Here is a 21,680-nt window from a genome sequence, read left to right as displayed (position 1 = left end):
CTGCCTGAGGGGGTGCCGGGGGCCCAGCCCCACCCAGCGAGGGTGGGTTACGCCCGTCATCAGTGTGGGGGGCCGGGCGGGGTCTAGAGTTTCCCCATCACATCTGCAGCGTCCCGTCACTGACCTTCAGAAACAGCCTAACCACGTGGGGAAGTTATGCCCGCCCTGTCGGTTATCGGTGCGTGTTCGGGTGTTTTGCGTGCTTCTCTGAAATAATGCCGTGTAGCTTCCCCTGTGATGGTGCTGAGCTGATTCCACACGCCTCCTCACAGAAACAGGCTTCTGTCGTCGTTTCAGAGCTCGCGCTCTGCTCGAATCCGGGCTAGGGGGTCGACATGCCCCTGTGGCAGATGGATTATTTTATTTAGGAAAGTAAGACCCCCCCGCCTGCCCCTACTTAGCATGTTTACTCTAAAGATTGGGAGAGAACCCAACAGAAATGGCTGATGGGGGGGGCAGCATTATGAAAGACCCCCCCCCCCCCCCGTTTTCCTAGGGGATTTATGGCTGCAGGAGCGTGGCGGTGTCTCGGTCGCACGCGAAGGAACTGGAAGTGGCAGGTGGGTGGGACGAGGGGTGGGGGCGGGCCCTCTGGGTCTTGAGTCCAAGGTAATTGTTTTCGTTGAGCAGTGAGGTTCGGGACACGTTTAGTTCCGGGTCAGTCCGCCCAGCTCGTGCTTGTCCCGAGCCTGGCACCTTCAGGGTCACGCAGGTGTCGCGGAGACACGAAAGGCGTCCAGCACTGGGTGCAAGCTCCTTCCTCCTCCTGGAAGAGAGCTGCCGTGCCTTGGCAAACGTCTTCCCGTGTCACTTGCGTCTTCAGAAACCGCAGGAGGCCCAGAGACACATTTACAGTGTTTCACCGAGCTTGTTCCACGGAAGACGGGACTTGCTTCGGCGTTTCCGTAAGTGGGCTGCCCGGTGGACGGATCCCGGTTGGGCTCCTCCCCTGGACCCGGCGGGAAAGGGTGGGCGGGGCGTTGGCGGAGACGCGGCTCTCTGGGACCGGGCGTGCGCACTTGGTCGATAACACCGCAGGACTAGGAGGTGGCGTGCCGGACGCACGCAGGTGGTCACGTCGTGAGGTACCTAGAACCAGGTCCCTGTGCTGCACCTGCCACTGATGTAACCTTTAACCTCAACTACAATTTAAAAATAATTTTTGGAAAAAGTGTGGTGGGGGAGGAGACCTGGACGGATCAGGCGGCAGGGGCAGTGGGAGGCGGTGACCCTGCCCCCCGCCCCCCGCCCCCAGCGGTGGGGGCAGAACCCCGGGCGGCAGTAGCCGCTGCAGAAGACCGCAAATAGCATCTGTGCCCGGACTGTTCTTGGTTTTGAACAGAAAGACAAGAAATGCACTTTCTCTACTTTTTAAACGGTAATTACGCCTGCCCAGGGGCAGCACTTAAGGGAAAATGAAATGTGAAGAAGGAATATTTCTAAAGAGCCGGAATGGAAGTGCTCTGGGAGAGGACGGCAGAGCCCATCTCGTCCCCGAGACGCGGGCGGAAATGAAATCACATTAATTTGCGGCTGAGGCCTGCGCTTCTCCTAATGCAGCTCCGAGCTCGGCGAGGGCAGGGGGCGGGAGGCAGAGCGGGCGACGAGGCTCTGGACATGGGCACGCTCCCCGCCGAGCCGCGGGGCGGGGGCGGGGCGCCCGGCCAACGAGCATCGGAAAGCCCAGCCGGGCAGGCCACGGCGGCTCTGCTCCCCAACCCAGCGGCGTTTCCCGGGACAGACCTGGGAGGCAGGGGCCGGCAGCCGTGAGGAGGCTCGAACGGACCCAGTTTGCAAGACCTCCGGGTCAGCGCTTGCCTTGCGTCTGCTTGGGAAAACGCGCGTGTCCAGCAACAGTGGGCGGCGTGGAGACAGCCTCTCACCCCCCGAGGTCCGTGGCACACTCACGGCCGCCGCCCCCGCCCCCGCATGCAGGACGGCCGAAGCGCGGCTGACCGCCGCAGCCACACCTGAGCAGGGACAGTGCCACCCACTGACGGGATCCTGGTGCCCCCCGTGTCCGTTTCGGTGACAGCTCGGTTACAGGATGGAGGGTCGGAGATACGAGGGCACGGCCGGGTCCCGTGCGGGTGGAACGGGGTGGGGGGTCTCCAGGGGCCGATGTCCTCTGCCCCGGACACCCACCCAGCCCACTGCACGTGACGTGGCGCCCTCGGGTCCCGGGTGCGAGCCGACGTCCCTTTCTGTGACGACCCTTTCTACCCCCTTCAGCAGCACCTGGCCTCTGCGGCCCTGGGGGCCCGTTTAGGGGGCTACTCGCTGCCCGCTGCTCCCCGAGCCAACCCTGACTCCCACGAGGGCACCTGTCCTTCCTGTTTCGCCCTCGAACCCGGGCCGGAGCCCCAGAACAGCGTGCTCCATGAACAGTGGTCGCCAGAGCGAGGATCTATTGAAAAAGGAGTCGCCCTGGCTGGCGTAGCTCAGTGGATTGGGCTCGGGCTGCGAACCAAAGCATCGCAGGTTCGATTCCCAGTCAGGGCACGTGCCTGGGTTGCAGGCCACGGCCCCCAGCAACCGCACATGGATGTTTCTCTCTCTTTCTTTCTCTCCCTTCCCTTCCCTCTCTAAAAACAAATAAATCTTTTTTAAAAAGGAAAGGGAGTGGGAACCAGCAGTGATTTCTTCCTTCCATCCTCCTGTTTGTTGAATGGCAGCCCGTTCTTGACAAGGAAGCCTCCTGATCCTCCTCACCCCCCTGCCCCCACGCCGAGCACACAGATTACGTGTGGCTCTGAGCCCGCCCCTTCCGCCCGCGGGGCCCCCGAGTCTTCAGGGCTCCACAGGCGACGAGGGTCTCTAGTCGCCGACACTCAAAGGAAACGGGCAGCAGCAGCTCGAGGAAACCGCCCCGGGTCTCATTGTTGACCCGGCTCAGCGGTCACTCTGGCCCTTCGCAGGCAGCCCGGCGGCCCGGCCACGGCCGCGCCTCTGAGAGTCCGTCTGCTCGGTCAAGTTCAGCCGTGACCTCTGGGGCAGGGACACCGGGCGCCGGTCAGCTCTGTCCGTGACCCGCGGCCAGCCTGGCTCTTCGGAGCACGAGAGCCCTTCCGACCCCGTCTCGTCCCCGCCGCTCGGAACAAGCTTAATAAAGAGACACTGTCGGTCTCGGCACTCACTTGTTGCCCGGTAACCAGGAAGACGCACCCTTCCTTCCCGTGGAGCACCTGGCGGTAGACGTGGTCGAGGATCAGGAGCTCGCTCCAGCAGTTCTGCAGCAGCTTCATCTGGTCGTCCACCTGCAGCGGGACAGGGGCACCGACACGGTTATACGCCCTCGCCGCCGATCCCGCACGGTTCTGTGCACCAGAGAGCCCCCCGCACCCCAACAAGCCAGGGGGTCCCCGCCCACGGCCCCAAAGCAGGGTGCTCAGGGTTTACAGCGTGGCTCCTGAGAATCAGCGTTTCCATCTGGGCGCACAGTTTTCTGCCCCCCCAGAAGCACCTGACGCTGAGCATTCACAGCCGGCGAGCCGCGGGGAGAAGGCGCCCAGGGCGTCGGGCAGCTGCCCGGCATGAGCAGAGCTGGCAGAGCCGGCTGGTGGGGGTGCAGGCGCCCGTCCCCCGCGACCCCTGTGGAGTGACCCCCGGCTCGCTCGTGCTCACGCGTCCGGAGGCTGACTGACTGACGGAACCGAAGCGGACACCTGCGGGCTGCCCACTGGGGGAGGATCTACACAGAGGACACTAGCCTCCCAGCCCCAGGGACCTGGGGGGTGGGGCGCCCTGCCGCTGCCTGCAAAACCGAGTGTCCGGGTTGTACCAGACCCTGCTCGGAGCACAGTGGCCCTGTGGCTCCCCGGCCGGCGCTTCGGGCCCAGACGGTTGGCCCGCACACGCTCTCGCGTTCACTCTCCGAGTCTAAAAAACCGGGAGACCGCACAGCAGGGCTTCCACCCGCGCTCCGCCTCGCCCTGCAGGGGGCCCCATGCGTCCGTGACAAAAGCACGCCCGAGGGACCACCCACAGGTCTGTGGTCGCCATCGCCACGGCGACGGGCCACGGGTGACTCCGTGCTGTGGAGTCTGTCCCAGCCACAGGCCACTGCGTCCCAGAGGCTGTGGCCCTGATTAGACGTGCGCCGTGGGTCCGCAAACACGGCGCCCGGCATCCGTGCGGCGGCAGCACCTCCGTGCGGTGCTTCGGATTGGACTCCCGGGACCTGCCTTTGCAGTGGGCAGACCTGGTGCCCCCGGGTCCCAGAGAGGGTCGGCGGGGCCACCCCGGCGCTGCCTCCACGCAGGCACCAGGCTGTGTCCAGGTCACCTGGAGGGGCGCTGGGATTTTAGGAACCGAGCAAACCTAACTCATTCTGACACATTCTCGTGGAAGCGGCCGCGCCAGGGCCCTCGGGATGAGGCTGGATGGTTCTCAGGAAGGTTCCCCTCGTGCGTCAGCAGCAACACGACCCTGAGGCCGTGTCCACGAGTCCGGGGCCCCAGACACTGCGGTCCCCCGCCCCCCCCCCCCCCCGAGCTGCGACAGGGACTCCAGGCACAACCATCCGACTGCCGCCTGAGAGGGCCGGGCAGCCCCTGCTGTCTCCGAGCCTGACCCTCCGCCCGAACACACGGGACAGTTCTCGTCACAGGGCGGGGGCGTGAGAGTGGGCCGCAGAGCCCCCCCCCCCGGGTGTGGAACCGCACACGCTGGCGGAGAAGCCCGTCCCGTCCAAGGCCTGCGGAAAGGCGACCGTGGCGGTCGGAGCGGCAGCCAGGCCCCGCGATCGGGAGGCGCAGGCTCTCCACCAGCCGGGGAGAGTGTTTCCAGGGAAAGTCTTGGCGGGGGGGAGGGGGGCACACGCGTGTGGTGTCACCCATCAGACGCGGGCAGCCAGCAGTGGTAGAGACCGCCTGAGCCTGGTCAGCAAACAGTGGCTCCAGGAGCCGTGGCCCGAGTCCTCGCAACCTCCAGGCTGTGGCCCCAGAGCGGCGGGCACCGGGCCCAGCCGCCGCAGGTCCTGGGGGAGCTCTCAGACCAAAGCGCTGGGCTCCGGGGGTGCCCCCGTGCTCTCCACCGCGCAGCTGACACCCCCCCCCCCGGCGTCGCACCCGAAGTGTGTGGACCAGGGCGGCGGCCACTCGGCCCCACGAGACACGTTTCCTCCCGTGACGCGCGTGAAGCCCCAGCGATGCCCGAGGCCGACGGTGCCGTGTGTGCGGTCGTCTCCCCAGAAACAGTTACCGTGCGCGTCAACGTCGCGGATAATGTCAAGCCGGCGGGGGGGGGGAGGAGAGGCGGGGGGGGGGTGCATGTGGGGGCACGCCGGTTCATGAGCCGTTCATGCAGCGAGGGGGCGTCTGGCTTCCTCTGTGCAGGCGGGGCGAAGGAGCCCAGAGTCGCCGCCGGCCACAAGGGCGGGGAAGGCGAGCGCCAGGGGTGGGGGGCCTGGTTGCAGGTCCCCCTCCCCCGTGGGCCCGGACGGCCCCTGACCCTCAGGTGCCCTGGGACGTGAGTCCTTCCGACTGCAAGGCAGGAACTGACGTCTCCCGGCCGCCTGTCTGTGGGGGTGCTGCGCCTGTGTCTGCAAAGGAGGGAGTGGTTCGGTGTCCTGTTCGGAACAGGGGTGGGGTGTCGGGTGTTCGGTCCCCGTTCCCCTGAACCCCCTGGTCCCTCACTGGGGGCTGACGTCGTCCGGCCCCTCTGCCCATGGCCGCAGGTGGCGGCCTCGGGCGGGTATCTGCTTCCTGCCCTTGGAGCCTGCCGTTCGGTGCTGTGCTTGGTGGGGTCTGTCCTCACTCTTCCTGGCATCTCCCGGAGGGTCTCCGTGACGACCCCGTTTGCACAGGTCCTGTGGGAGCGCCGTCACCTGTCTGCATCCCTGGGGGGGGGGGGCTGGAGGACCGAGCTGTCCCTTGTGCTGCGCCTGCCGCGGTGCCAGGCAAAAACGGTGCGTCTTGTAAGAGCATGTGCAGTGACGGGCTGAGCGGTGGAACGGCCTTCAGTTCTGCAGGTTCTGCTCCTCCCTGAGTGTCTCTGGCCCTGAGCCCCCGGCTGAGCGAGCAGCTGCCCGTGGCTGCGGCCGGGGGAGCCCTGTGAGGGCCATCCCGTGCACGGGCCCCTCCGCATGGCCATGGGTCTGCACCCACCTTCTTGGGGCCCTTGGTGACGCCTTCCCGACCGACTGCGCTTTCAACGCCCTCCCGAGCCACCGATGCCCGCCTCCCCTCCCTCCGAGGAGGTTGCCCGAGCCAACTTTCTGCCTCGTTGTTTTTCATAATCGATGACGTCACACTTTCTGTTCTGTGGACCCTGGCGGGGACACAGCTCTGCAGGGCTGTGGGTGACAGGGTTTGGGTGCAGCTCTGAACAAAAGGACAGGGTCGGTGTGACGGCCGACTGGTTCCTTATCTCGAGATAAGAAAGGTTGGTAATTTAGAAGATACTTTTTCCTTGGAAGTCAGAGTCCGGGTGGGGGCACAGGAGGAAAATCACCTGGATTTTGGAGTCGATTTTTCACCTGCCAGTGCCATCAGTAAACAATTTAAAAGGGGCCACTTGGGGAGGGGGGGCCGATGGCATGCACCTCAGCAGAACTCAGCAGGTGCCACCCCGTGCAGTCCTGGGTTATCAGCTGTCATAAAAGGCAGGCTTATCTGGGGACCTGGTCACTCCCCGGGGAAGCCATTCACACTGACGCTGTGGGCAGCGTGGAAGGAGCACAAGCCCCGCATTGTTGTGGAGCCCGGCTCCCACAGCCCCGGAGGTTAATCATTACAAACCTGTGCTTTCTCATAAGGACGGGCCAGCGGGTAAACAGCCGAGGAAGAAAAATGTGTGGATCTTTCTCAAGCCCCCGTTTAACTTGTCACAGGCTTTCGGCCGCCCCCTCCCTCCCCGTCCCACCGCCCAGCAGCCGGGCCGGCGGGATGCGCTCTTGCTGGGCGTGGGGAGGGGGCGTGATGGTCGTCTGCGGTGAAGCTTCCGGAAGGAGTCTTACAGGACGGCGTTCTCTGGACGCACGCGAGGAGCGTTTAAAGTGGACCCGCACCCGTTCCTGAAGTCTGCTGCGCGCTGAGCCGGGCGTGCCAGGCCGTGGGTGAGAACCTTGATGCAAAACCAGGGACCGAGACCTGGCCGCCGCCTTCAAGGGCAGGAGACGGCAGTGCCACCCGCCGCCGCCACTGTGGGTCCCCGGGAGCCACAGCGTTCTCCTGGGTTCCCTTCCCGGGGAGGCTCCCAGGGGCTCCCGGGGGCTCCCAGAGGGGCGCGCCTTGGCGGCTGCTGTGCGACAGAGACACTCAGGGGGCATTTCCTCGCACGGCTCCCGCCTCGAACCTCGGAACAGAGTGCTCAGAACGAGACACAAAGTTTCTCCAGAGCCGTCACAGACGAAGTCCCGTCGTCACTGTTGGTGTCGTTGTTACGTTTGCTTCGTGGCAGAAAGTAAACAAGAATTCCTGGAGGTGGACCCCCATTGACTTATTTGGTTATTTTTATTGACGCAGGGAGAGGGAAGGGAGGGAGACTAGAGAGAGAAGCATCGATTGGTTGCCTGTCACACGTGCGCCAACCGGGGACGCAACCCTTAACCCAGGCCCGGCCGTGGCTAGGAATTGAACCCACGGCCTTTCGGCTTCCAGGACGATGCCCAGCCCCCGAGCCACGCCGGCCGAGGGCCCCCTGTCTGTTACACTTCCTTCTGTGGCTTCGGGGGCGTCAGTGGGGGGTCTGTGCCAACGCAGTGGGGGAGGAAACTAAACCGAAACCAATCGGAAGCAACCTCACCCCCCTCAACGAGAACCCGCCCGGGGCCAGGCGCTCGCTCGACACTGTTTATACAAAGCACCCCATGACTGCAAACTGCTACAAAGTCCAAGAAAGGGAGGACCTCCCGTGAGCAATGATTACACAAGCGCGAAGAACAATGCTGCGCCAGAGAAATCACAGCCGGGAGGGCTGCCTGCCGGCTGCTGGGACGCCGGGTGGGTTCCCGGCCCTCCCGGCTGCAGATCACAGGCGCGGGTGCCCCGCTCCACGCCTCGGGGGCGGGACTCGGGGTGTTCTCTGCCCCCGGGATGTAGACTCCGTCCGGCGGCAGAAGCGGGGGGCACGGGGGCTTCCAGTCCACGACACCTGCCCCTTTCCGCCCCCAACCCCATCCGGACGGAGCTCCCCCAGCTCCCACCCGGCCGTGGCCAGCCGTGCACTTACTTCTCCCCGTGTGCCCACGCAGCGCGGGTGCTAGACTGACCTGCCCCCTGGTGCCTGCCCGCTGGACAGAAACTTAGCCCGAACTCCCCACGTTTCCCGTCGAGGGTCTCCGCCCAAGCAGACCCCCCGGGCCAGCGCGTGCTGGAATGGGTCCCAGCCTGTGGGCTGCTGGCCCGGCAGCCCTGGATGGCCCCGGGCACCCCCCCACCCATGGCAGGAACCCAGCAGGGGAGGATGGAAAGTGGCTGTCACGCCACTGAGGCCTTAACCTCCGGGGAAGCGGGGGAAAGGGGGGGCGTCCCGGTCCTGCCCCACCCCCGCACGACCAGGTGCAACATGAAGGCGAGAACAGGGACCAGGAGACAGACAAGGGGGGAGGGGGAGGGCTGTGGGCAGAGAGAGGACACAGGACACGGAACTGCCAGCCTCCCCCCGGAGTGGCCAGGATGCTCGGAGGCCCCGAGGGAGTGGCCGAGACCGGGTTTCACAGCAGGCGCCCCCCGCCGTGGGTCACCAGAACGGCTGTGGGAGCAGTTGGGGCCCCACAGGGTTCCTGTCCTGCCCTCACAGCCCCGCTCCGCCCCGGGGACGCAGCCCACGGCCCCCTTCATGGAGTCTGTCCGCCTCCCGGCCGGTCCCCTCCTCCCCGCAGCCTCTGCCGTCCCCGTGTTCCCGTCTTGTCCGACGACGCTGCCTCCTCACGAGGAGCTCCAAGCAGGGCAGCCTCAGCGTCGTCACCGTCGTCCTGCCCCCAGGGACGGCTGAGGCCTGGTTTGCTCCGGGACCCACCGGCTCATCCCCCCCCCCCCCCCGGGGCGGCCCAGGGTCTCCGCAGAGCTCCCTCCAGCCCCGCGTTCCACGTGGGTCGGGTTTCCCCACCGGCCTCCTTCCCTGCCCGGCCGCCACACCCGTCCGTGGGAACGGGGAGCAGAGGGTGTGGCGGTCACAGCCTCGGTCTCTCACGATACACTTTGCCCAGCGTTTGCTCCTCCTCTCACCCGGTTTCCAGAAGCTTCCTGTTGAAACAGGAATCCATCACACACAGCTGTGGGCAGGTGGGAGTTCGCACACGGTGCCCGGCGGCCTTTTCCGTCCCAGTGTCTGTGCACAGCCGCTCCCGCCCCTGCCCCCACCATCCCAGGACGGAGGGCACTGGACGTCCGGAGTCCCTTTCCCCGCAGCTGTGGGTGGGGCACAGTGTTGAAGTCCCCGTGGGCGTGAGGACGTGCAGAGACCGGGCAAGGGCACCCTGTCCCTCCCAGGAGGCTGGCGGTGCCAGCCCGGCCCCCCTCAGAGCCGCTTCCCCGGGACGGGACGGTCGGTCGGTCAGCCGTGTGGGAGGCGGTGCCGTGAGGTTGCTGACCTGTGCCAGGCCCCGAGACAGGAGCCAGCCCATGGATGGACCTGGGGGCCAGAGCGGCCCTGGAGCTCGGGGGACAGATGCTGAAAGGAAGGTCCGCACGCAGGTGCGGCAGCCCGGCCCCGAGTGCCTCGTCCCAGCGCGGGCGTGTGCCCCCCGACAACCAATCCAGCGGCGGATGCCGGCGCTGGGCGCCACGGAAACGGGACTAGATGGGGAGCTTGTTCTTGGGTCCGCCAGCCACACGTTACTTAGTAAGAACAAAGCAGATCGGAAGCTGGTTGCTACCCGCCAGGAGCTTACAAAGGAACGGAATGAACAAGGTACAGCATCGGTTTGCACAACTAATAACTAGAGCGTGAGTATCCATGTCAATCTTTGCACACATACCTGTGTGTGCATCCACGCCCTTACAAAGAAAGATCGGGAGCAGCTACGGGCGGGTAGGGCGAGAGACCGACAGGGAAACACAGGGGGCGTGCACATCCGGGGAGAGGGAGGGCGGAGACACGGCTAAGCAAGAACAGGGCCGGCCCCCCTGGAAGAGGACACCCAGGAATGGCAGGGGAATCTCGATCCGAACCGACAAGAGAGGCGCTAGGTGACCGGGGGCACGGGAGGGCCCCTCAGGGCCCGGGAAAGGACGGCCGACGAGAAGCAGAGACGTTTTACGGTGGACCGCGTCGTCGGTGGACCGCTGGGACCTGTTTTCCAGAGCTGTCCTCGCCGGGCGCTGTGCCCCTGCCCGCCGGTGGCCGCCTGCTTCCTGTCCCCGGGTTCAGAGCCGCCCTCTGGCTAACCGAAGGGACGTGCCCGCGGGTCTGACACCGAGGAGCCGTGACAAGGAAGCCCCCCAGCCTGACAGCTCTTCTTCCGCGGGTTGGGACGCCCAGAGAGTGGGCGCTCACGGTCGTCGCGTCTGGACTGGGGGGGGGGGGGCCTGTCCCCTGGACGCCCGTGATGATGAGGAAGGTGTAAACTGAGGCAGACTCAGGCCGCCCTCCGCCGGGGGACATGGACCCACGACTGAGGTTCTCGGGGAAGCAGGGGATGGGCTGGGGCCACGGAGCGACGCCCGGAAGGTCTCCGTGCCACGTCTTCCTTTGCGGACAGCGTTTCAGAGCCAGAAAAAAAAAAAAAAACAACTTCCTGGAGACGAAACGTCCTTGGGTCCCTTTGGCCGGCTGCTCCGCGCAGGCCGCGGGCCAAGGGGCGGAGGACGGGCCCCAGGCGGCCGGAGCACCGCTCGGCAAAAGTGCAGCCGAGAGGAGGGCAGAGGCGAAGGCGTGGTCCCTGCGGGCGGCGCCGTGACCGGGTGACCGGGCCGGCTGGGAACCAGGGCTCCCGGAGCCTCCCTCTGCCGGGCCCCCGTGCGGGCGGGGGACACACCCCCTGCACCCAGTTCACGCGCTCCCTCTGGGCCGCGGTGCCGGGTGGATGGACGGACGGACGGACGGAGGGACGGACAGCCTCTGCCTGAGAGACCCCGGGCGGGGCTTGTGGAGAGCAGGGTCGAAGGGTCAGCACCCCGGTGCAGGGGGGGCTGTCTTTAGGCAAACCCCACCGTTCCTGCTTTGGGCACGTGACCCCCCAAAGCGTATACTGGGGAATGGTCACTGCCGTGCCCTGAACTGCGTGCGTTTCCAATGGCAACAGCTCCTGCTGGCCCCGCCCCCCCACGGCTCCGACGCTGTGGACGCCGCCCCGAGCCGTTGGTTCCACTGCGAACCCCGCCCCGGCCCTGGGCCGGCCGCGGGGGCTCGGTGAGCGTCTGGTTGATCAGCACGGAAGGCACCTGGCGCCCCCTTAGTTCCCGCACTTCACAGGGGACACTCACGCCCCCTGGGACGTCGGCAGGGTGGCCGAGGTGGAGGAGGGAGGTGGGAATCCCGGTGTCCAGGGTCCCAGCCCACGGCGCCGGCAGGGGGCCCCTTCACCCCGGACGGGGGGCCAGTCTCCTCCTCTTCCCCCCGGAAGGTTGTTGTGTAAACGCAGCATTGCCTCGGTTTCCTTCCCGCCAGGAAGCCGCTCTCGGCGGTGTGGTCTCGCCGCTGGAGACGTGCGGGGGGTTGTGATTCTGGAGCCGAGGTCCTTTGGAGATACAGGCCGGGCCGCCGGGGGACGGGGCCCGGGCAGGGCCTGGACGCAGAGTCCAGACAGGGCTCTTGGCTCTGGCGGTGGGGGTGTGGGGGGGGGACTCTGAAGGACGGGGTGTGAGAACTACTAAGACCTCGCACCGACCGGACCCCCGGGGCCCGTGGGGAAACGGAGGCGGGTCCGCGGGTCTGCCGGGCAGACCGGAACCGGGACGAACACGGAGCCCAAGGGAACAAGCTGCTCTCTCTCCCCAGTTTGGAAAACGCATGAATTGTTACACAACACAACGGGGTCGGCCAGATTTCTCTGGAGAAATCTGGACGGACAAACACCTACTTTGAACCCGGGACCTTTCCCGAGCACCCACAGGCAACCTCGTCGGGATGAGTCCTGTCGGCCCCACAGAGTGCGGGACACTCCCCTCTGTCCCCCCTGGGCCAGCTCAGGGGGGTCACCTCGGCACTGGGGTGCACCTGGCTGCTCAGGGTCCCCAGGTGACACTGAGTCATCACCTCTCCACTGGTGGCGGGCCCTTCCCACGGCTGGGCCAGGCGGAGTGCAGGACTCCCCACCCCGCCGAGCAGCTGCAACCTGGGAGGAGGGCCGCGTCCCCATGGAAATGGGAAGCGCCGGCGATGCCCGCACTGCCCGCGCCCCGCCCCCTCTGACCAACGTGTCATTCCCCAGTGCCCGCCCGTCCTGAGGGGGAATGTCCTGCACCAGGGGCACGGTGACAGTGTGCGGATCAGACAGGAACAGAAAACAGCCCTGGCTGGCGTGGCTCAGTGGATGGAGCGCGGGCTGCAAACCAAAGCGTCGCAGGTTCGATTCCCAGTCAGGGCACATGCCTGGGTTGCAGGCCACGGCCCCCAGCAACCGCACATTGATGTTTCTCTCTCTCTCTTTCTCCCTCCCTTCCCTCTCTAAAAATAAGTAAATAAAAAATCTTTAAAACCCAGAAAACAAAACACAGGTGTAACTGTGATTCACTCACACTGGCACACTGGACGGCTGCTGTTGGGCTGGCTGCTGCCGTTTCCTGGATTGCCCATCTGAGGCACGTGAGGCCGGAGCCCCGGACCCAACAGTCAGGTGGCAAAGAGCCCGGCTGGGAGTTGCTGGCTCCCAGGTGTGCCCGCGGCTTGCCCGCCCGCTCCTGCTGGCTCGTGGTGACTCTTCTGACGCCGGGCGGCAGGCTGCGCCCCAGAAGGGCTAGTGGGGGGACTGGACGGGTCAGTTCTGCCCTTTCAAGCAAGGAAGGAGCCCAGCCACCCCGTGAAGTCCACTAATTCTTAACCGACCTGGCCGCCTCCTTCCCGCTGTGTGGACAGACAGACAGACAGAAGCCTGGGGTGGGGTGGCCAGGCCCTCGGCCCCACAGCTCTGTGGGCACACAGCCGGCCCCGCCGCCACGCCCGGCCGCTGCCGCTCCTGCGTGTCCGGGGTAGGGAAGGGTCCTGACCTCGGAGCCGCAGCACGCGTCCCCGAAACCAGCCCGGCACGTGTCCTCGTCTCAGTGACGCCAGCCGTTCCCCCCAACCCCCCTGGCGAGGACACAAAGCCTCCCCCTCGCTTCTGGAGAGGGACCAGCCAGGGCCTCTCCCTGCCGAAAGACACGCTCACCCTCTCTCCCGACCACGACTCAGAGCCTGGACGGTGCCGAGTGGTGACTGGGTCTCCCCCAGCGCAGGGCAGTGTCCCTGAGCTACCCCACCCCGCCCACAGCGGGGTCCAGCCAGGGGCAAGGCCATGTGGGGTGCAGCTGCTGCGCCCCCACCTCTGCGCTGGGGTCAGGGGAGGAAGCAGCGACAAGCCAGGGGTGGGGACGAGCTGGGGACACGGACACACACGTCAGCGACCCCCGTGGGGGGAGGGGGCGTAGCTGTACATTTATGGTCGCCGTGCGTCCCGGGTTTTGTCGGAGAGCCCCGACCTCACGCAGCCCCGTGAGCACGTGCAGACGGATGGATGGCCCGAGTGGCCCGGGAGTGGGTCACGGAGGGCGGGCAAAGGCAGGTGCCAGGTGTCCGTGTGGAAAATGGTGCGACAGTCCCTCCGTAACAACACAAGAGGAAGCTCCGTGTTTTCGGTGCCCACAACTGTGAACCTGCCGTTGCCCCACCTGGTTCTATGCGCTGAAAGGGAGGAACAAGCAAAACACCCTTCATCTGGGAAGGAGGGAGGCTAAGTCCAGATCAGAGCGGTGACGGAGGGAGGGCCTTGGAGCTGGCCCTGAAGCTCCCTCGGCCACGGCCGGTCGGGGCAGCGACGGGCAGCTGAGCAGTGGGGGCAGGTGCGCCAAAGCACAGGTGTGGCGGCCGCAGGCAGGGTCTGGGTGTCTGGGCTCCGGGTGTGAGCCGGGGGCGGGGCGGATGGAAAGGTGACGGAGGTGGGGACCTGTCTGGGAGTCCTCCCTCTTCCTGTCGGAGCCACAGGGTGTGCAGAGGGACGTGAGCAAGTCAGGAAACCGGGGTGAACAGGTGGAAGGGACATGTCCCCGGAAGGCACAGGCAGGGACGGAGCGGAGGTGATGCTGGCGATGAACGCCCGTGCATTTGCAAGCCGTGCCAGGCGCCCTGCGGAGTGTGGGAGCAAGGGCGTCTCTGTGTGCGTGGGTGAAACCGCGGGGAATGAAATCGCGTGAGAAGGGAGGGGCCGACCGGAGGACTTGCAGGAGAGCGGGGTTTCCGGGCGGGGGGCGGGGGCGGGCGAGGAGCTGGGGAGGCAGCTGGGGGAGTGAGCGGCCGGAGAGGAACAGGGGTCCTGGCCTCTAGATGGAAGGAGTCCCGGGGACACAAGATGGGGAGGAGGCTGGGAGGGTGCAGCCCAGGTCACCGACGGGGTTTAAGGTCGAGCACGGTTCGCTGCCTTTTGTCAGGCTCCGGGTTTGCCTTGTTCGGGCACTAACACGTCAGTGGGCTGGAGGACTTTCTACCCGAGGGCCCCGCCTCGTCTCCAATAAACCGAACGTGGTACCCCCTCCTTCTCCGAGACTGATGGCGGGTCTGCGGGGTTGACGTGGGCGTGAGCTTTGGGGGTTTAGCATTCCACCGAGAAGCTTCCAGCTTTAAAATCATTGTTTATTCTGTGATAAGTTCACCTACATAAAGTTACTGACTGTGAATTCGAGGAGAACATTATCCTCCTTAACCATCATGGAGGGGACAGAAACACCCATCATTTGCTGTTTTAATACTTGACTGGCTACTTTGCTGCTGAGTTATACACACTTTCGATAGAGTAGCGTGGTTGGGAACACTCAGGATCGCTGGAGTCCATGTAGGATAAAGCGTGTCCCTCCCGGGGAGGGGTTCTCCTGCGCTCTCTGTGGGGTGCCCACACCCTCCGAGCTGACCGCCACACGTATGACACTGGGCAAGGAGTCGCTGACGGGACGGAGGGACCCGGCAACATCCACTCCCCCTGCGGCGGTCACTAACCTGCCCCTTTGCAGCTCCACCGGGTCAGTGTCGGGGAGCCTGGGCCCCTAGCTGGCACCTGTCCACCCCCGGGACCTGGACGTCCCGACCCTGGACAGTGAGCGGCGGGCCGGACCTGCACCGGGTGCGTAACAGGCCTGTCTCGCCGTTCGAGTTGGCGTCGAGACCAGGGCCGCTCCCGTATTTAAATTTTAAATCACTTAGACATGATAAGAAACTTAGAGGAAACATCAAATGAGAATTGCTCTGAGAATTATTTGAATTACAAATGAGACTATTTGTTGCTTCAGAAGAGGCGGCTTTGGAGTTAATGCTTCCAGAGGAAATGAATTGGTCTGAGTTTCAGAAACAGAGCAAATGGAATGACTGTATACGTTTCTTTTAAAATCCCTTCTTACTCTGCCATACCCCATTTGTAGGTTAAAACAGTAAACATTGCTTCTGTATTGACAAAACGTGACAACAAAGTGATGATACTGTTTCACACGGGTGAGAGCCTGATATAAAGTTACCACTAGCAGTCTGAGGCCTGAAAAAAGCTTAAGTGGTAGAAAAATTGTGGCTCTTCCCCTTTCAAGGAAAATACACGTCATTACTTAAAAAGCGGAATGCCACAGTCCAGAACCTTCTGGACTGAAACACCGAGAGGCATATGTCTAGTCTGAGTTTAGTTTCTTAGGGCTTATGCCAGAGGGGCGTCTTAATTTCAGGGAAAAAAAAGCTTTCCCGACAGCTCGCATACATTTTCAGATTAAAGGCCGACTACTAAACAGAAAAGCTTTGTAGATTCACAGCCGAGTGTTGGGGGGCTTCTGCTGAGAGGCCGCCGGCTCATTATAAAAGCGTGCCGGGACGCATGAGTTCCCCAGACCGACATTGTATGTTGCATGTGTAAACATGGGGATCACATCCCCCCGAAGTCACATCGGGCGGACACGGCGAGGCGAAAACCTTCCCGCGTGACATGGGGAGGCGCGGCACCCCAGGCCATGGCGGGCCGTCTCCCCCCGCAACCAGTTGGCTCCCCTGTGCGCACCAGGCGCACCGAGGAGGACAGGCTCGCCGTTCCAGCCGAGTCCCTGGTTTTGTGCTCTGTGCCCCAGTTTCACCGGCGACAACTGCAAGCCAAATAATGAACTGATACCAAGCCCCCGGGAGCAACGCATCAAACGCGGTGGTTGCCGTGACAACCACGAAAAACGGTGTGTTGCTGCTCTCCAGGGAACCGGCAGACTCGCGCACACGACCGAGATGCCGGTCTCCGGGACGTCCACACCGTCGTCCCTTCCAGGGCGCGCCCCTCGCGCCCCCGTTTCTCGGGGGCGTCTTTCCCACGAGCCCGGGACCGGAGACCGTCCCGGACTCACGGGGACCATGGCTTCCTCCCACAAACGAGCTGTCGGGGAGTGGCCGCCCGTCCGGGAGCTGCTGCTCTGTGCCTCCCCCCGCCCCCCACCCCGGCATCTCGGGGGGGGGGGGGGAGGCAGCCCGCGAGCACACACACACCGCCACGCGGCAGGGAGACCGGGGCTGGACGCGAGCAGAGACACCTGCTGACAGACAGGGCCAGGCCCGCTGCCACGGCGGCGACCTCCAGTCAGTCAAGATTTAATTAAGGGCGTAATTAAGTCAGTGGAACGGAACGCTAATGAGTGGTTTTTTTTTAATGCGGGTAATTACACGTACAAACACAAAGTGTGGCGGGACCGAGGCGTGTCATTAAAGGGAGCAGCGGAGGGTAACACGGTGCGGAGCGGCCCCTTCCCGGCTGTTTGGGGAAAAAAAAGTTGAGCGCCTCTCAGGTTGGATAATGCCCGGGCAAGTTTATGTGGGCCTCACGCTGGGAGCATTTGTCATTCTAATTCCGAGACAATAAGCGACTCCGTGCATTGAGGTCCCGGTGCCGCGGGCTTTGAAGCCTTTCTGTGTTGGGCGTTTTGTCGGACTGCAAATGAGCCGCGGGGCCTGCCTGTTGGTCGCCGGCCGGCGCTGGGCTTCCCGTGGCTCGGCTTAGAGAGGGGTCCCTCCTCACCCCCCTCCCCGAGCCGGGACGTGGACAGATGTGGGGGGCTGAGTCCCTGCCTGGCTCAGAAGGAGCTTCCATTCTCGGGGCCCCTTTGATTGGAGCCCGGCTTTGGGCGGGGGCACGGCCACGGGGGCGTGGTCCGGGGGAGGGTGCGGAGGACTGAAATGGAGCCGGCAACTTGTTAGGTACGAGGGAGAGGCGTTTAGGTCCCAGGCAGGGAAGCCTGCAGCGGCCACAGACATCCTGTGACGGAGAAGCCTGTCCGTGGGGTTTGGGGCCCCCCTTCTTCTGTGGGGATTGCTTCCACCACGGGGGGGGGTGTGCGGGGGCTGGCGTGGCCGGCGGTGTTTTATCTGTGGGTCCCAGCAACAAGTGGGTGACGGGCAGGCTCCCTCCGCCTCCACGCCCGCCGTGGGACTCCGTGCTGCCCCCGGTTCGGACGCTTCCCTTTTACAAAGGTGTCGGGTGTTCCTCCTGCCGGAACCCCGCAGTCTTCCCGGCCCGGGCCGCGCTCTCCGGGGTCCCAGAGGGGAAGGGAGGGGGTGCTCCACAGCAGCCCCTCACGGCGCGCCCTCCCCGCATGTGATTAGCGTCCTGGCAGATGGTCCGGAGCCCAGCTCTCCCCCTCCCCCGAGGGCTGGGCTTGCTGTGTCTGCACAAACATGGGATGGGGGCGGGGGTGAGGGCCGCCCCGCCGTGTCTGTGGGTCGTCACGCAGTGTGTCCCTCGCTCGGAAATTAGACGCCCGTCGGCTCTCGTCTGCCGTGGGGTCGGTTGCCGGACATCAACCTCTCAGAAATGCCGACGCATCTCCGGTGACCATGGGGAGTCGGCCCATGGGAGGGATGTGCTTCTGACAGGCCGTTCGGGGCCAACACGTGTGCTCGTGGGATCCGGACACGCTGGGTGGCGGCGCGAGTGGTCGCCAGACACGGGGGCGTCGGGGGCACGCAAGACCGGGAAGGGAGACTCCTTCTGCCCGGGCCGTGGGCTGGCGGAGCTCCCCGTGCTCCCCGCGGAAGTCCGCGCCGCCCCCCGGCACGGCCGGTGTCCGTCAGCAGGGTTCTCAGGTCCAAGGTCCATGTGCGTATGCACATGTACACACACACATTCACATACATGCCCACACACCCCGAACTGGAGCTAGTAGCCAACTTCAGGCACTCACAGATCAGGGCCGAGTCCAGTCCCCAAGGTGCGGGTGAGCACCTGTGCACACTGGAGGCCGGGGCCACGGGCCTCTGGCCGTCTCGGATGTGGCACCGCTTCTGAGGGGCCACACGGGGTGACCTGGAGCGGCCGCGGCCCCCAGTCCGGCGCCCGGCCGAACGCGCCCGTCACCTGCAAGCCCTCGGGCGCGGTTCTCGGCAGCACCACGCAGCGGCTCTGGCGAGTCCGTCTTCAGTGTCCGTGTGCAAGCACCTGTCCCACCTGCCCGTCGTGGCCCGTCCCCAGGTCCCGCCAAAGCTGTCTGTCAAAAGCTGGGGAGACCGGGGGGGGGGGCGCAGAGCAGCTGTTCGGCGGCAGTGGCCCCCTTGTGCGTGAGTGACGCCTGAAACCCAGACCCGGGCTTGAGTTGGACCCCCGACACCCCCTGCACCCCCCTTTGGGGGCAAAGCCACCGCATCAGGTTCTAGGTGAATGGACGCAAGTGCCTTCCGCCCCCTCGCCCCCCGGTTCGGAAGGAGCGGCCGGAGGAGCAGCGGCAAAGCCCGGCGCCCGCCGCACCCGCCGCGCCCCGCGCGCCCCGTCCGTGACGGCCGGCGGAGGTTGGAGAGCTCAGCAGAATTTTTATGAACAGGCGCGGGCCCGAGGAAGACGCGCCTGCCAGAGCCGGCTGCGGACGGGGTCATCCATCAGCGGACAAACGCAGGAACCCCGGAGTGTCTCTGCTCAAATGAAATAATATATCTTTGAAAGCCAATGCCCGTTTCGGGCCCGAGGCCCATATATCAAGGCTGAGAGGCTGGCGGAATGGCTGCAGGGCCATTAACCTTCCACCTGTTCCCCTTGTCCTTCAGGATGAGACCCTGCCCTTGGAGTTCCTCCCGGCCCCAGTCCATCTTCCGGCGCGGCGCAGATGTAAAGCAGCGGGCCCGGGAAATAACTCAAAGGCAATGGACCAGGGGCACGGTTACAAATCTCTGCCACTGGCACTGTGACTTATGCAGGCAGTTTGTCACACACGAGCCAGGTGACCTCTGTGACATAACAGAGAAAAATACCGCCGGGGACCGCAGGCAGGCTGCGGAGGCTCCGGGGGCTCTGCTCCCCCGTCGGCGGGCGCCCGGGCTCCTGGGGCACCCCCTTCCCACAGGGGCACCCGTGCAGGTGACGCCGGGAAGACAGGGCAGGGACGGACTTCCTACCGCGGTCGCGTCTGACGGAGACTGGGGGCTCCCCGGGACCCCGGGACCGCAGTTTCTGCTTTGTTGATACGGCCTCTCACGCGCCGCACACGCCAGAAAGGGGCCACGGGAACCTGCTTTCACCCCAGTGGGGGGAGGTGAGGGGGGCACGCGCAGCACGAGCCCGTGGAGCCTCGGTCGGTCTGAGAACCGAGAAGCTACCGTGCGGGAGGTAAAGAGAAAGTTTCGCTCAGGCTGAGGGGTTTGCTGCATCGTGCACCAGAACGAGTCGCACGGGTTTAGTTACTCAACGTCTTACTTGCAAAAAAACACGGCGGCACAGGATCAAACAGAGCCGTGTGCGCGCGGGTCTGAAGTCCAGAGCTCTCTGCCACCGCCACTGGAACCCGGGAGAGCGCGGGCCCGCCGGGCGGGGGGGCTGGAAGCCGCCGGCAGATGTGTTTCCCGAAAGGAAGCGGCCAGTGTGAATGCTCTTGCGTTTGAGCTAGAAGGAACTTCTGGTTTGCGTTTGCTGCTGCAGCGCCTGCTTCCTCCAGCCCTCCGGGCGCCCTGTGTTGAGACCGTCGTCCCCCAGCCCCTCGTCTCTGTGACAGGGGCGCTCAAGTGCTTGCGAGTTTTTCATAAGTTAAACACAAGCCCCAGCACCCGTCTCGGCTCACGAGTGACAGGCAGCTGAGTGGACTCACTTCCTGTTCCAAGGCAAGGACACACTCGGGAAGGAGGCCCCCTTGCCACCCCACACCCGCCCTTGGGCACGCACGGTGCCCCTTTCGAGTTCGTGCTGGTCTTCAGTTGGCTGATGCCTGCGTCACTGTCCCTCACAAGTGCTGACACCAAGCACCTAATTCCTAACGTGCGGAAATGATCAGAAATAAAAATAATAAAAAATGCACTAGAAAGTTCTGATGCTAAAGCAGAGTCACTAAAAACTGCCTGCTGCTCCGACCTTCACAGAAAGCTGCGAGGGTTCCCAGCTTTGCTCCGGGGGCTCAGGGCTGTCCCCCTGGAGCCCGCCCCCGGGAAGCCGCGGGGTTGTCACGTCAACGCTCCCGTTCACGTGTTTTCCCAGGAGGACTGAGCCTCTTTCTCGTCAGATGTTCAGAGAAGTCCCCAGAGCAGAGTGGGAGGTCCTCCAAGTTTTTGCCCAACCAGAAGCAAAACCTGGGCTGGCCCTGAGCGACCCCAAGGTCACCCAGCCTGACCAGTCACCTTCTGGAGGCAGAGAAGGCGGAGCGTGAGGGAGCCCCCCCCGCCCCCCCCCCACGAAGGGGACAGTCGGCAGAAGTGGGGCTCCAGCCTCTTCCCCTGCCCCGAGCCGCCCGGGCACAGGCCGGCCTTTGCCTCCTGGGCCGGAAGTCCTTCCCCTGGTGCGTGCAGAACCCTCAGCAGAACAAATATCCGGGCATGCAGAGTCACAGAACGGTCTTCACGATGGCCGGGGGCGTCTGTTGTTCGGGATAAATGTCCCCGGACCTTCCTTTGTGGACGCACCTGGTCTTTACGGAAAAGCGCTCGGACGAGGGGCCGTGTGCCTGAGTCTACGTTCGGTCTGCTTCCCGCCAACACCGGTGTGTGTGTGAGTGTGCGTGTGCGTGTGCGTGTGAGAGAGATGAGACGCACTGGGTTAGTGTTCGGTCTGCTTCCCGCCAACACTGGCGTGTGTGTGTGTGTGCGTGTGTGTGTGAGAGAGATGAGACTCGCTGGGTTAGTGTTCGGTCTGCTTCCCGCCAACACTGGCGTGTGTGTGCGTGTGTGTGTGTGTGATGAGACGCGCTGGGTCCAACCTTCAGGGACCTCTGTCGTGCCTGTTTCGTTGCAAGCAGTTTCGGCTTCTCTATAAATTAATATTTCATTGGCCCGGGTCAACCCATCGTCTGACAGTATCAGTCAGCGTGTGTGTTCCTTCGCAAGTCGTGAAAATCTCCAACCAGGTTCACGCAACGCCACCTGGTACCAATAACTATGTTTCCACTTAACGTCTGATTAGTTTGAATTCTCTACGCGCGTGACTCACAAAATAAAAAAAAATAACAGAGTTATTTACAAAAACACTAAGCAAGGCATGCCATTCATGTATCTGAATTTGCAGGTAGAAATGAGGCACTTAATATTTCCAGTAAACCACCTAAAGCATTTCTTCCTTTGAGAAGAAAGTGCTGGACCCCAAAATGGGAAAGAAACTCTAATAGTTAAGTTATCCTCACGTTCTAGGATTT

At 64.1% G+C, this 21,680-nt stretch overlaps 1 protein-coding gene across 4 annotated transcripts in view; it reads right to left on the bottom strand.

The window, feature by feature from the left end:
• Positions 1-21,680, bottom strand: part of NR5A2 (nuclear receptor subfamily 5 group A member 2) — an 86,219-nt gene that overhangs the window by 26,933 nt on the left and 37,606 nt on the right. For all 4 annotated transcript variants that reach the window (XM_028531382.2, XM_036016084.1, XM_036016083.1 and 1 more), the window contains one exon: positions 3,138-3,257. In XM_028531382.2, the coding sequence (XP_028387183.1) occupies positions 3,138-3,257 (120 nt within the window). The remainder of the gene's footprint in view (positions 1-3,137; positions 3,258-21,680) is intronic.

Source organism: Phyllostomus discolor, chromosome 15 (assembly GCF_004126475.2).
Source record: "Phyllostomus discolor isolate MPI-MPIP mPhyDis1 chromosome 15, mPhyDis1.pri.v3, whole genome shotgun sequence".
Classification (NCBI taxonomy): Eukaryota; Metazoa; Chordata; class Mammalia; order Chiroptera; family Phyllostomidae; genus Phyllostomus; species Phyllostomus discolor.
Note: the sequence above shows the minus strand (reverse complement) of the source record. Positions and strands in the feature narration are given on the sequence as shown.